At 39.8% G+C, this 15740-nt stretch overlaps 2 protein-coding genes across 2 annotated transcripts in view; one reads left to right on the top strand and one right to left on the bottom strand.

Annotated features, from left to right (window-relative positions):
• Window positions 1-1107: 1107 nt before the first annotated feature.
• Window positions 1108-9638, bottom strand: LOC111868364 (ubiquitin-conjugating enzyme E2 G2). Its single transcript, XM_023858947.2, has 5 exons — window positions 9442-9638; window positions 8794-8875; window positions 7754-7872; window positions 6369-6509; window positions 1108-5760 (listed from the first exon to the last, which is right to left on the bottom strand). The coding sequence occupies exons 1-5, from the start codon at window positions 9482-9484 to the stop codon at window positions 5639-5641; spliced, it is 507 nt and encodes a 168-aa protein (XP_023714715.1). The 5' UTR covers window positions 9485-9638; the 3' UTR covers window positions 1108-5638.
• A 178-nt stretch (window positions 9639-9816) lies between these two features.
• Window positions 9817-15740, top strand: part of LOC111868366 (nucleolar protein 58) — a 17493-nt gene continuing 11569 nt past the window's right edge. The window contains exons 1-5 of the mRNA XM_023858951.2: window positions 9817-9963; window positions 10101-10177; window positions 12785-13099; window positions 13967-14166; window positions 14336-14481. Of these exons, the coding sequence (XP_023714719.1) occupies window positions 9919-9963; window positions 10101-10177; window positions 12785-13099; window positions 13967-14166; window positions 14336-14481 (783 nt within the window). The 5' untranslated portion in view covers window positions 9817-9918. The remainder of the gene's footprint in view (window positions 9964-10100; window positions 10178-12784; window positions 13100-13966; window positions 14167-14335; window positions 14482-15740) is intronic.

Below are 15740 nucleotides of genomic sequence, written 5' to 3'. Positions count from 1 at the left end.
GTGGACATGTCATCTTGACAGATTACACATGAATGAATGAGAGTAAATCTGAAACATGAAACGCTACTCGTCTATGCATTGATATGTCTGAGTGTATCTGAGGAGAGTGTGCAAGTCCACACCAGTTTCCTTCAGCTTCTTTTCAGTCACTGTTTGTTTGATGTTTGATCTTTCGTGTAGCAAGAATTCATTTTGTGTTAGGTTCAAACATTCTCCTTACAATGAACATTTCCAGCATCTGCTGTAATGTGGCTGAGTATTTGTAATTTGCTAGACTGGGTCTGTTGATTGCGTTAGTAGTCCGAATGTCTGTGATCTGACTAAATGGGGTCAAGCTGTTCCACTTGAACAGTCCATCAATTTGCTGGAAGCTCCAAAGATGCTTACTGTGTAGGTCTTTTACATGCTTATATCTCTGAGATTTTCCAAAATCATCTTTCAGTCATAACAAAAATGTGAAATTAATGTTTCTCGAGCTTTTGGAAAATTTCACCCTTTCTTAGTGGTCATAATGCAAAGACAAAGATTCGTGGACATAGTAAGTATTTCCATTATAAGTGAAATTGACATATAATTTTGGAATCCCTGTTGTTGTATATACAGTATTCAAGGAGTGACTAAAATACATATATGGAATATAAGGTGCATTTCAGTCTGTGGTTGAGCAGGTAAAAGGAGTGTTCATTAAACTTTACTGTTTAAATAAATACTTGCAGGGTTATGGGAACCAGAAATCTACAGCGTATTCGTAGCAGTCCATGGGCTTTATCCTCTGTACCTGTAAACTGTAGCAAGGAATGTTGCAATAGTCTTATACTGTAACTAAAACACTGGAAATTTTTTATGACATAAAATGCACATGATTATACTGGGCTACTTGATCAAAGCCACAGTAATTGGAATCTGTGGTGTAACGAGGGCCTACTATACTGTTTTCAATTTCATGAACAGATTGTGGTAAATTTATTTGAAGTCTCTTAAAGTAAAATGAAATGTCTGCTGTAAAAACATCTTATAACTAAAAACTGCCTTTCTTGAAGTTAGCTCTCATAACTAACACAAAGTGTGGGATGGAGTGGCATGGAGATGAGGCATATACTTCTTTGTAAAAGATCTCAGGTTCGAAACAGTGTCAAATTCAGTGCGTGGACTTTATTTTGTACACTGAAAGGAGGGACCAAGTATATTTTGTAGTCGGGAATGCTGGGCTGCTGTCCAATATGTATCAAGCTTATAAGCCAGTCATCCCCATTGCTCCAGAACTGCCCTATTGTGTATGTTACTCGGTTCTTCAGTTCAAGCCTTATGGGTGGTTGTCTTGAGAGCGACATAAAGAGCGTTTATATTATTTGTAAGATGCTCTTGAAATTCAGTTTTATGTATATCTCAAATGAAAATATCAGATATCAGTAATTAGTAGTACCTAAAATAAAACCTCAAGTTTTCCTGTAGCTGTCTCCTTGTGGGTAATCATACATTCAATATTTGTGGTGCAGACATGAAATAACACTAACAAGAAGTTCTGGGAAGAACTGAGTGCCTACTTTCCTTTGATACAACATGGACCACACATAAAACGATGCCTCCAACAGTTCTTCCTTGCCATGGGAACATCTTTACTGAATTGTTGCCTAGCAGTGATAGGAGGGATACATTTTACCAAGCCTTTGCCTAGCAATGATAGGAGGGGGACACAGACTGATGGGAGGGATTTCTGAAGCATGCCACCGAGATGGGCTCAGGTGCCATGATGTACAGACACAAAGTTTCGTAAAGATTTGTTCAGGCATTCAAAAGTTAATGAGGGGTGGGGGATACACAGACACCATGGAGATGGCATAAGCCTGCTTTCATTTTATCAAAATAAGGAAAGTAAACGAAAAAGGTACCTTGCCCAGAAACATTTATGTTTTTGTGATCTGTTGAATTATCAGGTAGCTCCACAGTTTAAATCCATGCAGCAGGTCCTTGACAAGCTGATGATCACACAGCGAGTCAGGAAATTGGAACCCGAAGGCCCATTACGAACTTCACAAGAGCCTGCCGACTCCAAGACCTTGTGTATTTTGTAATATGCTGGGTCTTTTTGTTAGTGGTATAGATATATTTGTTATTGCTGGTACCAGCAAATCTCAGTTCGTATTAATGGTATAATACAGTGGTCCATGTTCTGTTAGTTGAGGGGACGAAAGGAAAGTTGTGATAATTGTGTAGCAGCCTTGTCCCATGCCGCACCACTTCCACCTGCTGCACTTCCTCCCTTGGGAGCCATCAAGTGGCAACACCTGTAGCCTTAATTGGCAATGATGTGCTGTTCCACCTATTTGTTAGGTCCTGAATTCAAATATGATGCAGAAATATAATATTAGACCAGTAAGGGTTAAGGAACATGGCTTACAAGATTGTGCTGGTCCAGAACTTGAACAGAATAGAGCACTTAAAGCCAAAGTAGTGAGATGTCACTGTTTTTGAGCCATGTAATTTCCATACTGAAATACACCATATCGATGATGGGATCAGGAGTAGTTACATACTGCCAAATTGTATGACGAGCTTTCAGTGAATATCTTATTCCATTGATCACATGTTTAGATAAAAATCTGCGTTTATAAAATATATAACACCTAGTCATTTACTGCTCTGTCTCAGATCAGTGGAGCATATAGCATAATTCTTAAAATATGAATGTAATATAATGGATTCCCAAACTCTGTTCTGTGGACGTTGTGGGCTTCAAAGGGTTCTTACAATAAATCTTTATAAAGTCAGATTTATTTATGTATGTATCCTATAAACTAACTTTCCACAATGAAGTGGATCCTATGTAAGGCCTTCCTTTGGACAATTTAGCACAGAGGTCATCACTACTGTTAGTTGCTGTAAAAACTTCAGGTTTCTTCTTACAAAGCAGTTGTCTATTATAATTCTTTCATACCCTTCTTACTTTTGTGGTTTTGCTTTTAAGTGAGGTACCTAGGAACTAACCATCTCTTTGTTGTATCAAGTCTGGAAATTGAAGATACAGACTGAATTGAGTCACATGACTTGAGACATTCTCAGTTTGGTTTGGTAAGAATTGGAATACTAATGAGATGAGTAGAGTGGTCACTGGGTCTCATAAGTATCAGTTTATGTTCTGTGAACTTAAAGGTTTTGGCAATATTTTCTTATGCTTAATGTCGCTGATAACGCATGAAAACTTTCACAGTTTCTCTTTCTTCTCATGTTTCTGCCATCAGTTGTTACAAAATCACTGAAAAATGGATCATATCCTGACACACTGTATGTGTAGCTATTAATTTTGTTTTAGGATTCTGTCAGAATGTTTTGAAGCCAAAAGGACAAAATGAGTTGGAAAGCGTTTTTATAACATAGATATTTCACTTGTGATATCAATTGGCACCCCTGATTCATGTTTCAGTTGACATATCATTTCATATTGATTCGCTTATCCAACAGATAGTATATCGTTTTTACTGTCGATTTATACTTGGTGTATAAGACTGAAAGTGTATGTTTTGTACTTCGAAAATGTGCCTGAAGACGAACTGAATGGTAATGAATTCCAGAAAGACATTTTCAGCTTGAAAGTACTCATGTTGTCATTATACCTGATCTTCGTATGCATTATTCTGTTTTGGTTGCACACAATCCTAGCCTTTCTGTATTCTGAGTGCTTAAATGATACGAAGTACATTATCCCATTGTTTTGTTACTGTGGAAGCTGTCTTATTGTAAGAAAATCTTAACCCAACATCCGTACACCTTCCACAGTCTAACTGCATTAGCAGGGGTCAACAAACATTGGCTTGCTTCACCAATCATAGAAATTGCTTGCCAGATATTTCTTCACAAAAGAATCTGCCTAACCATGCTCTTGCAGTAACAAAGGCCTTCATATCCATTCCAGTTACAAACTTGTTGTCTCACATCTTTGCAGAAATGAAGACAGTGGGAGTGAATATTAACAGATAAAACAAATCAGTTCTAATCATCTTTGATTTTTCATTTGGTGCGGTTGAGCAGAGAAGTCCATTTGTTGAGCCCTGTATATTAGGAACCTTTTTTCTGACCACAAAGTAAACCACCATTGAGCATTTCAACTCCATCCTACTATATCCTGTTTCATGTACATTCCCTCATGAGTTATTACAGCATTATACAATAAAGACTTAGCAAGTTGGTATAATGATAATTCTCTATATCTGTATTTGAGAGATACTCCAAGTCATTCCCCAGAAGATTACTATTCTCTGACATATTCCTCAGTTTCTGCAGACAAACTGCTGGGATGGAACTTTCAAATGGATTGTGACTGAATTCCAAATCCATATATCTTCATTTAGGTTGCCTAACAACCAGACCTCTCCATCTATCTCTGTCTTTCCAAAACCCCTCCTAAATTTGTGTGTGCTTCCTTCCTTCCTTCTGCGTGACATGTTGGTAACCTATTGTTCCCATTTTGATCTGAGGTCTCCTTGCTGGGTGCTTTTTATTTTAGTTACATGTTGAAAACCTTCCAGAGTCTGTCTTTATTCATGTTTAAAATGTGCCTGTACCATCTTATTTTGTTAGTACACTGAGTGAGGACCAAGTCTCTGGCATCTTCAAGGTAGCTGAGAAGCCTGAAAATGAACAAATACAGGGCTATGGTGAAGTTGTTGACAGCCACAGGAAGCTAATAGTGAATTTTGAAATTGCTTTCAGCAATCATGCTTAACTTGTGACTCATAACCTTCCCATCTCAGTTTTGATTAGTTTTTTACAGTCTCGTGTGCAACACTAGATTCTATAAAATTTGTTAAAAGTTTATCACTACATGCTTCAACCACACAACATCCTCTATCCACTAAAGTTGGCACCGACTTCGCTGACAAGCGGTGGTCACTCAGTTGGTATAGTCTGCTTGCGGACTAAAGCCATGGAGTTTGTTTCGTTTTAACCAATGTGATCATCATCTGGTGTTAAAATTACTGGGTGAGGGAATCTGCTGCCTTCTGTTGCTGCTTATGTTAATATATGTCTCCTTGATGCAGCTGTCTCAATGTCCTGTCACTTCCCCTCTTTTATGTTCAAATATACTCCTTAGCCCCGTTCTCAAATATCGGATTTGAAAAATATGGTTGCTGCTAGCAGGCACCACACTGTGAAGATGTCATGGAAATAAAGCTCCACACATTCTACATGGAACTGGTAGTCACCTTTACAGCCCATCTCTGGCCCTGGGGGAAAAAATATGTTGAGTGGACCCAAGAATCAACCTGGACATGAAGAGAAAAATTCCTGCCCATGCTGAGGATAGAATTCTGGATATCCTGCCCCCACCCATCACTTCACTGAGGTGTCTGGCACTGGATGAATTTAAATCCCAGGTATAACAAATTATGTCATAATGATGGTGATCAGTAGCTTAAATTTATACATTAAGGTTATTTACACTATATCCATTGTAACAGCTTCTGATTCACAAGCAGCATTTGATCTAGATGTAAGCAAGCAGTGAAGGGACAATTTATTATACCATTTAAAGCTTTTAATGATATTTCTGTATGTAGCACATGTAATTTTCTGACTGGTAACACAGAGGTTCTGGTAAAGCTGGATTTTGTCAGCAGCATGGTGTGTCATATTGGAATGTTTAAGGTGGAGGAAGCCCAAGAGTTTTCCTGACTATCCTCTCTGCTATCCTGTTGAACTCCTCACGGTCTTCCCGCCACATTTTGGCCGCATCAACATTGGCACCACTTTCATCATTGGGTTCTGCAGGAACAACAAAACATACTTCAGAATGTAAGATCTGAGGTAAATATGTAGATCACAGTCTTATGGTGTGTGATACTATGTACTGAAGGTGAAGCATGATGACATGAAGACATAAAGAGTGGAAGTGCAGCTCCACCATTCTTGACCTCAGCACTCTACGGACATGACTGGTCAGGCTTTCACAGCAGATACTTTACCCCTGGGGAAAGAGCCCTGTGTCCACTGGATAGGGGGCTGGGTGAGGCCCAGAGCCAGTCTGGATGCTGCAGACAAGAGAAAAATCTCTTGCCCTCGCTAGGAATTGAACCCTGGCCATCCAGCCTGTAGCCTAGTTGCTACACCAACTGAGCTTCATGGCTGCTGTGATACTATGTAGTCTGGCATTACAACATTACAAATGTTTTGGAGGAACCTGCTGCCATCATCTTCAGTACAGAAGAAAATCATTACACTTTCACCCTGAAGATTGAGGCATTCAGTTCCTCTGAACGACATTACCAGGTTACATGGTGCTAAATCCCAGAAGAGAATGAGCTTCATATTAAAAAAAAATTATGAGAAATTGACGTACATTTACCATAAAAATTAACCTCCGTTATTTGTACCTGCTAACATGCTGACAACTGACAGTAATATTTTCTCAACACTTTGAACTGGGCTCCACCTCTCGGCACTGGATTCATAACCCATAGGGTCATCACCCGGAGCATGAAGTATGGAAATACAGACTCGTCCATCAGCATATACTGCAAAACAGTTTCACATGATAATAGAAGCAACCAGTATATCCTAACTTACGTTAATATATGTAAGCTATCGACTTCACTTTATGTTAATACCCACAACCCGTAGACTGTATTGAAATTGATGTTACTTAATGAATATGTATCAGCTTCAGAGGTTATTTTGTGTTGGATGAGTTTCAGTGATCGATTATTGATTTACTTAGTGGTGCTTTTTCAACTGAACTGATTATGCAGTCAGTTTGTGGATACTTTGTGGTCTGAGGGGCTGTGAAAGGATGCAGCTGTGTCCGTCCTATTGGACACAATCTGGCAAGAATGATGGTTTCTTTCAGGATGTTGCAAGTTGCTTAAAACAGTGTTTAGTAAAATAAGGCACACATAATTTTATTAATCCTTTTTGTGTCATATTTATACATTCTTTCCACACTGTTTTCACAGCATTCAAATGAAAGGCTGACAAGATATACACTACACTCTGAACTTCAGATATGCCACAGTCAATTAACTAACTCTGTGGAGATGGCTGTGCCATAGCTCAAGTGGTTAGTCACTGGCTTTCCATCGCGGTGGTTCGGGTCTGGTCAAGTGGGATTTGTGATGGACAAAATGGCACTGGGGCAGGTTTTCTCCAAGTACTTCGGTTTCCCCTGCCAATATTCATTCCACCAATTGCTCCACAATCATTCTCACCTATCATCTGGGGCTGGTACAATAGGCCAGAAGTGGCCGCAGTACAAGGGACTTAAGTCTCACCCCACTAGCAGTAAAAAAAACTCCATGGAGATGAATCTTTCTTGAGAAGCTAATAGTTGCTCAGCTACTTAAGAAATTTCCAGTATTTTATGAAACTTGGGGCTTCATTATGTTCATAATAGTCCTCTGTCACTTCCTAGCCTGCGCTAGATCAGTCCACACTCTATCATATTTCTTTAATATCTATTTTAATATTATACTCCCATCTATGGTAAGGTCCTCCTTGTCTCGCTTTCCTTTAGGTTTTCTTATGAAAACTTTGTATATACCCCTCTTCTTCCAAATTCATGTTACATACCCTGCATATCCCCCCCCCCCCCCCCAACTTGATCATCCTAATAAAATTTGGCAAGGAGTGAAAATTGTGAAGCTCATGACTGCAGTTCTGCTGTCACCTCCTTTCTCTATGGTTCAAACATTCCCCTCAGCACCCTGCTCTCAAACACCCTATTTCTGTGTGAATGCCAGTTCCACAACAACAAAATACCTACTGTTTGGATGGAACATTTCACAGGTAAACTGCATCTTTGGTGGACTAAGTGGATAGTCCGGTGGAAAAATCAGTTTTGCTGGGAATACTCCTCCTTCGAAGCATGTTCCTTCTGGTCCACTGTAACAGAGAGGCACAATGATAGCATATCTGGTTGCAGTATAATGCCCTACTATACCTTCACTCCCCTGTATGTCTTCATGACACAGTGCTTAATTAATTAAGTACAGGGACAACTTCTTTTTACCATGTGACAAACACAAATAAGGAATGTTGTTCAGAAAAGATAGTTCATAAGTTAAATATACTAGCATGTTTTATGATCAAAATATGCATGAATATTGAAGCAGCATTATAATTTATGTGTTCAGATCACTTATTTTTGCCCTTTCAATAAAATCTTAAGACAGAGAGCCTGAAGGAAAGATTCTATTTGGCAAACAACCAAAAACAGGATCTCAAAGAAGTAGAGTGTGCATGGTTGAACTGCATTCAGCTGGCTCATAACACGATTCAGTGTGAATACAATAACTGATTCAAATTCCATTAAGAGGTGGGGAATTTTTTGATCGACTAAATGAGCGTTAGCTTCCCAATGACTACTACATGGAGTTTTTGGTTACTTTGGCATGTCCTGGGTGAAATGGAGAATTGGTGCTCTGCTTTCATGCAATGTGACACATTACTCAGTTATCACATGCATGAGAACAGGGGTGTAATAGCGTTATGCAGATTGCTCACCATGATGCATTCAAGGGCTTCCACTAGTGAGCTGACTTGAGCAGTAAATGCTTCTGAGACATATTTGGACTGACAATAGTAAGGGTTACTGCAAGGGAACTGAAGGGGAACCTGGTCACAAAACTTCTACACACAGTGCTCCATTGCCAGATGCACATGAATAATGATATAATAATTACAGTCATTTACAAGTGGTTGTTCCTGCAGATTTATTTCATCCTTTTATGTAGTGTCATTTGTCAGAACGTTCTTTTCATTCAATGGAAGTAACCTTTCTTAGAAGAAACTCCCACAACTTACGTTATTAGTGCTTCCCATTCAAAAAAATTTTCCTCATTAATAGGGCCAGCAATTATACCTTCTGGTGGGTTTAGAGTTAGTTCTGAAACATGTACAAAATGAGTATACAATCAGTTCTTAACACATAATATAGCTCATATTTGTATCGTCATTACCTATGTTCACATAAGACCCAACAAACAAGAAACTTACTTAAATTTCAACTCTGCTGACAAGCATCAGCTGGGATGTGACACTGTGTACTCTATTAGCCTGAAGTTGGAGAGGGTACGTTCCTGACACGGAGGTGAACGTCTACCAGACTACACGGGGTCACATCCCAGAATATGAATACTTTTCAGTCATTGATTGTGACAACCTTTACTTATTATACATTAAGTACACTATCAAACCCTTTTAATGCAAAAACTGAACTCATGTATTCCATATGCTTCACCACCAATTTTATATGAAGGCACAGACATTACTAACAACGAAATTCAAAATCATTCGCATTTCTAATAGGGTAGATCCAAATGTGCTAGTCATCACGTCCCAAAGAACATCCACATGTTGAAAGAGCACAAGAAAACAAAATTCTATTCGATATATAAAATACAGTTTCCATTTTAACACCAATTTTCAGAATAAATACCTTACAACGCTTACGTTTATATTCTGCCATTAACCTCCTTAAAGCCGAGCCTGCCATCTTGGCAACAGCTGAGTGTATTTCGGATTTCGCTTCGTTATTGTTTTATGTTCCCGTGGTTACTGTTACTAATAGACTCAGCAGGACGTTCAATTTTTGTGCCAGGATGTAAAGTTCTTATTATTTTATTAGTCAGAAATATTCTCTCTTCCTTCCTTACATTTCTGCGTTGTCGTTTGCCTCTTTATTTGGTAGTTATTTGTATGCGTCACCGTATGACCTGTATTCTGTAGAGCTTGTACTCACTGGCGTCATCATCCTTTACTCTCTGGATCCTCTGGATTTATGTTCTTTGCAAATCTAATCCACGACGTCCGCAACAAACTGTGAACCGTGGGAAAATGCACCGAACGTAGACCGGGACGACCGGGAATGTGTGTGAAGCGTGTGTGTTAAGGTTTTTGAAAGTTTTGTTGAATGTAATTTTTTTCACTATGTTGGTGTTATTTGAGACTCCTGCGGGTTATGCGATTTTTAAGGTAGTAACCAGTAATTGTATTAGTTGATAATTTAGTGAATTTTGTAAGTTACGGCAGTGATGGCGTAAATATATATTTCGTGTTTTCAGTGAGAATTTTGTTACGTGGTAGTAATGAATAATATTTTTACGTTTTAGTTACTCGACGAGAAGAAACTAACCAAAACAGAGAATCTCTACCATGATTTTGAAACACCAGAAGCCGCCAGCAGAGTGTAAGTTTAGTCATATGTCATAATTGTATACATTCAACACGTGTGGGTCAGTTCATGTATATATACCCTTTTGGTTTCCCTTATTATGTTATAAGCTGTGATTTTGTGTATAATAATTATGAGTAGTGAGATATTGGAATGTGATAAAGAGACACAATTACAGAAAGGAAGGAGCAAAGATCTTCATTTTGATCTGCTTTAATTTTTTTAACCATCTTGTAATCAGCTATGTTAGGTGGTCCCTTGTCACCTCGGCATGGCGCGTCCTCGAGTTGCGGATGGAGGGAATCTGCGAATATGTTAAATAAGCAGCCGCGGACAGCCGACAAGGGTGGTCATACAGTTTTGGGGTTGGGCTGGAGGTATCAACTCACCGTAAAAAATAAGCGTGTTACGAAAATTTACACAAAAAGCCTCGGGCCTGGACGGATCCTCTGGATAAACGGCCAGGGCTAAAGAAAACGGACATAAGATTCGGTATTGTAGGATGGGATGGTATGGATTGGATTCATCTGGCTCAAGATAGGGACTACTGGAGGGCTCTTTTGAACACAGTAATGAACCTTAAGGTTACATAAAATGCTGGGAAATTCTTGAGTAGCTGCAGAATTGGTGGCTCCTCAAGATGGGCTCAGCTCCGTGAGTAAGTCATGTAATGAACGTGCGAGAATGTGATTATGCAAGGAATCAGCACTCGTGTTTTCTTTTTATGTGTATTTCTAAATTTATTGTTATAATTTTATGTTCATGCAGCAGTGCAGAGTAGTCTTCTGGAATGTTATGCCCTGTAGTCTAGTAAATCTTCAACTTTGATAGTGTAAGCCATGCAATTAGTAAGCTCAAGTTGGATGCTTGCTTGCTTTGTTCTTTGACCTTGAATATGGAGGGTAGTACAGGGGATGGACAAAAATATGGAAACACCTCGTGAAATGCATGCCTGAATTGAAGTGTTTATTTTAGCGACTTTTGTAGGTCACGCTTTCGTATCTGCCCAACACCACTACCTGTACAACCTCCGCAATATGTTGCAAGCTTCATTTGATGTCGAGACAGTGTTCTGTGCAGTTTTTGTGCTTCACGTCAGAGCTAACAGAATTGGAACGTGGGCAAATTGTTGGGGCCCATATGGTGGGTGTTTCTGTAACCAAGGTAGCTGAGGTGTTTGGTGTTTCGCGAGGCACAGTATCCAAGATTATGACCGCATACAGGAGGACTGAAAAAACCGCATCTGATAAACACCAGCTGGACGGAAATGTGCGTTGAGTGATCGAGACAGACGAACATTGCGTAGGATTGTGACCAAAAATAAGAAGACTGCAGCTGCAAAAGTGACTGCTGAACTGAGTGTCATGCTAACAAACCCTGTCAGCACCAAAACAGTATGAAGGGAACTCCACAAGCAGGGTATTTCTGGGCGAGCTGCAATTCCAAAGCCACTCATCAGTGATCAGAATGCCACTAAGAGGACAGTGTGGTGCCGAAGTCATAAAACCTGGACTGTGGAGCAATGGAAGACGGCCATTTGGTCGGATGAGTCCATCTTCACACCGTTCAAGGTCACGTCACTGCCAACACCTATGTGACCATTTTGGGTGACCAGGTCCATCCCATGGTGCAAACTTTGTTCCCTAATGGTGATGCCATTTACCAAGCCAACAATGCCTGTGTTCATATAGCTCACATCATCCAGGACTGGTTTTCTGAGAACGAAGATGAAGTGTCACGTCTGTCATGGCCCCCAAAATCGCCAGATATCAATGTTATTGAGCCTTTGTGGTCTGTTTTGGAGAGCAATCTGCATGCGTGCTATCCACCTCCATCATCGATAGCAGAACTTACCATGTTTTTCAGGAAGAATAGTACAAGATTCCCTTGCAAATCATACAGGACCTCTATTTAGCCATTCCAAGGAGATTGCAAGCCAGAGGTTGTCCTACACCATATTAGTCATGGTAATGTGGTTTTTGTTAGATGTTTCCATATTTTTGTCCATCCCCTGTACATTCCTCTCAAATGTCAGTAAACATGGGCCAAACTCCACAGCATAACATGCCAGAAAGTTCTGGAATAATTTTACAGTATGGGTAACAACTCTGCAACGTGTTTTCCATTTATGGCCTTTTATGAATTCATGCCTCATGCCCACTGTGTTGAGGTCTTATTTTGGTTATGTGGGACTTCGTTTGTGCAAGGGGCCAAAAATACCGTATTTACGCATGTATAGGCCGCACATTTTTTGCCAAAAATTCAAGAGGAAAACTGGGGTGCGGCTTATATTCGAAATATTCGAAATCACACTTCATTAAAAAAAAAATTAACGTTGCCAAATTTCGGAATAATTTCTACTCCTGAAATAATATTCCAAGAAAATTATTTTTTCTATAATTTCTGTCTGAAAATTGTGCTGCGGCCTATACACACACGCGGCCTATACATGCGTAAATACGGTATTCATGAAACTTATTGTTAGAATATTGGTTTTAGTTACATTTGACATAGTAGCAGTAAATAAGGCTTCACTTTAAAATTGTAATTTTATGACTGCTTGAGGAAGGCCTTGTATTTATTTCTGGAGAAATCTGTGGAAGTTCATTTTATTTCTTGTAGTGTCAAGTTGAAGCACTTTGAGAAATTCACAGACACAACAGACGCTCTGGCTGCCACAACAGCAGCAGTCGAGGGCAAGATGTCTAAGTCACTAAAGAAGATGCTGAAGAAAGTAGTGGCAAAGGATCTTCAGGACCAGTTACTGGTGGCTGATGCAAAGTTAGGCAATGCCATCAAAGACAAGTTGAATCTGTCCTGTTTGTCTAACACAGCGGTACAGGAACTGATGCGATGCATTCGATCACAGCTGGACAGCTTGCTGGCTGGCTTTCCAAAGAAGGAGATGACAGCCATGGCCTTGGGGCTGGCACACAGGTGACTTCTATTTTCTCTAAAATGTGTCTGTTACTCTCTTCTATTTGTCTTTACAGGTTTAGTAATTTCATGCCTATGCCAACTTGAACACTTTCTTTCCGGCATATCTTGCTCATATCCATCTAAGTTTATACTTCATGTGGCTTCTTGTTACTCTTCACTCCATCAGCAGACACAGCTGTTTCCTTCTGGTTCTGAGGTTCTCACAGCAGTGTCTATAATGAGTACTGTATTCTGGAATGTGACATGGTATTGTCTGGTAGAACCCCATTGTTTCAGAGTTATATATTGTCTCCAGCTTCATGGGCAGGGAATGAACCAAGTGCCAGCAAGTTAAGCAGATTTGTGGAACCATGCTTTCATTCCTGCAGCTCAGGGGACCAGAGTAGCTTATGGCAATGTTGATTCATAGCTTTTCAACCCTTTGAACATTCTGTAGAATAGTCATCCATAGGGACTTGTTTGCCACTGATGTCGTTCAGCTACTTACGTGGTTAACTCTTTGGAGTTGAACTTCTACTGGACTTTACAGTGTTACATCCAAAATGATTATGCTGTTCATCAGAAATATGGCACAGTTGTAAATCATAAACATATCTAAACATGTATGAAATATTATAAATCAACAGTTACCAATGTGACAGAGGTGTGCAACTTTTTAAGTTATATCTGACAAATTCAGTGTATGCAGAACATGTACTTACATAATAAGTTATTCCCAAGAGGAAAATAAAATAGCAGTTATATATTAACAGATCTGTAGGACTAACAATGTGTGCAGCAGGGAAGTAGGCTTTATGAGTGCTCAGAGTTCCTCGTTTGTCTCTGGTCCCATGCTAAAAGGAACATGGCATGTTGTGTTCCCAGCCTTTCAAGGTACAAACTGAAGTTCAGTCCAGACAAGATAGATACAATGATCGTACAAGCCGTTTGTCTTCTGGATGATTTGGACAAGGAGCTGAATAACTACATTATGAGGTGTCGAGAATGGTACGGCTGGCACTTCCCAGAACTATGCAAGATCATCACAGATAACATAGCTTTCGTCAAGACTGTCAGAATTATTGGTAAGTGCATTATTATGTCAGAATGGCGTGGCACCATAACCCAGTCTGTAATAATAATGAACCTCTGGAATTTGGACAGAGTAAATAACCTGTGACTGAGCTGATCAGTGAAGTTTCATGGGCCGTGGCTTTACTTTCACGCTGTATCAGTTCATCTTGTTCCATACAGGGACACGGGAACACACAAGTTCTTCAGACCTCTCAGATATTCTGCCCGAAGATGTAGAAGCAAAAGTGAAAGAGGCAGCTGAAATATCAATGGGTACAGAAATATCTGAGGATGATATCCAGAATATTCAGCATTTGTGTGACCAGGTTAGTATGTCCATATAATAAGGCTGTAAGAAGACATCCTGTTGATAATGGGTGTGATAGCTGTCAGGTGTCCCCCACCCTGGTCTGCATACTGTTGCAGTTCTCAGAAGCACTACCTGGCCCATGTCATCATGCAGAAACCATTTGTCGCTACATTTGGGTCAGAGAGAATGAGCTTCCTGCAATACTTACACTACTCATCTCCTTTCCTTGGGAGAAGGGAACCATTTGCTTTGCTCTTATTGATTGCCATAATTATTGTTGGGGCATGCAGTAGTGTAGGTGGTTGAGGCACTATGCTACAAGGCAGAAGGTCACGGGTTCAATTCCTGATGAGATCATGGGATTTTTCAGTTGACTTAACCCTTCCAGCTGCACTATGGCCCTGGGGTTGACTCAGCCTCTAACAGGAATGAGTACCAGGAATCTTCCTGGGAGTAAAGGGTGGCTGGCACATAAGGCTAACAAACTCACTGCCATCTGTGAGCCGACTGTCTAGAAAATGTGGGAGCCTCGACATCTCACAACCCTATTGGCCTCCACGGCCTTTTATAGGGATACCTTGACCTCTTTTGCCTTTATAATAATTATTGTAATTTATTTTAATAAAATTGAGTAACATGAATTGTCTGTGTAAGTTCATAATAGAGCAGGTCAGTATGCAAGGATAATTGAGGGGGAAGGGGCATAGATACTAGGCCATTGGGTGTGGTGGTAGAATCTGTGTTCATCCTTTCCCTGACCTTACTTCAGCAAATGTTGTCTTGTAGATGTGCTGATAACATTTATGTGAACAGGATGACAAGGCTTGTGGAGGGGAGGATAGTGAAACAGCTCAAGGGAGATGGGGTTAGTCCATGGGACTTCTTTCTATGATCTCAGTGTAATTATTCAAAAAGTAAAATGGGAGTGCATAATTTTAATATTGTCACTTCAAGATATCTGTGAACAGAACTGTTTGACCATGAAATGGATATCATATGTCCATTGCCGTTTTCATACCTGACCTTGAGTTCAAGAAGTGTTTTGATGATATTCAGCATTCCAACTGTCTTATAGACTTTATACTACCCATAATAATTACAGTCTTCTGGCGTGTAGGATCATGTAGTTTGGTAAATAGTTGCTGCATCCCAGAAGACTGTAATCTTCATGTTTGCTGCTCTAAGAACTCCAGACGTGACATTAAATTTGGTTCTTATTGTTGCAAAATACCCTGTACATTACTATGTTGTATAACACATTACACTGTCAGTGTT

Source organism: Cryptotermes secundus, unplaced genomic scaffold (genome assembly GCF_002891405.2).
Source record: "Cryptotermes secundus unplaced genomic scaffold, Csec_1.0 scaffold2392, whole genome shotgun sequence".
NCBI classification, from domain to species: domain Eukaryota; kingdom Metazoa; phylum Arthropoda; class Insecta; order Blattodea; family Kalotermitidae; genus Cryptotermes; species Cryptotermes secundus.
Note: the sequence above shows the minus strand (reverse complement) of the source record. Positions and strands in the feature narration are given on the sequence as shown.

Bases quoted from the DNA above. Each gene is read 5' to 3' on its own strand.
- LOC111868364 (XM_023858947.2), bottom strand. From the start codon at position 9,484: ATGGCAGGCTCGGCTTTAAGGAGGTTAATGGCAGAATATAAAC. The intron at 8,876-9,441 runs GTAAGCGTTGTA...TACATGTTTCAG, and splicing joins GTTAATGGCAGAATATAAAC to AACTAACTCTAAACCCACCA. The intron at 7,873-8,793 runs GTAAGTTGTGGG...TCTCTGTTACAG, and splicing joins GAATGGGAAGCACTAATAAC to TGGACCAGAAGGAACATGCT.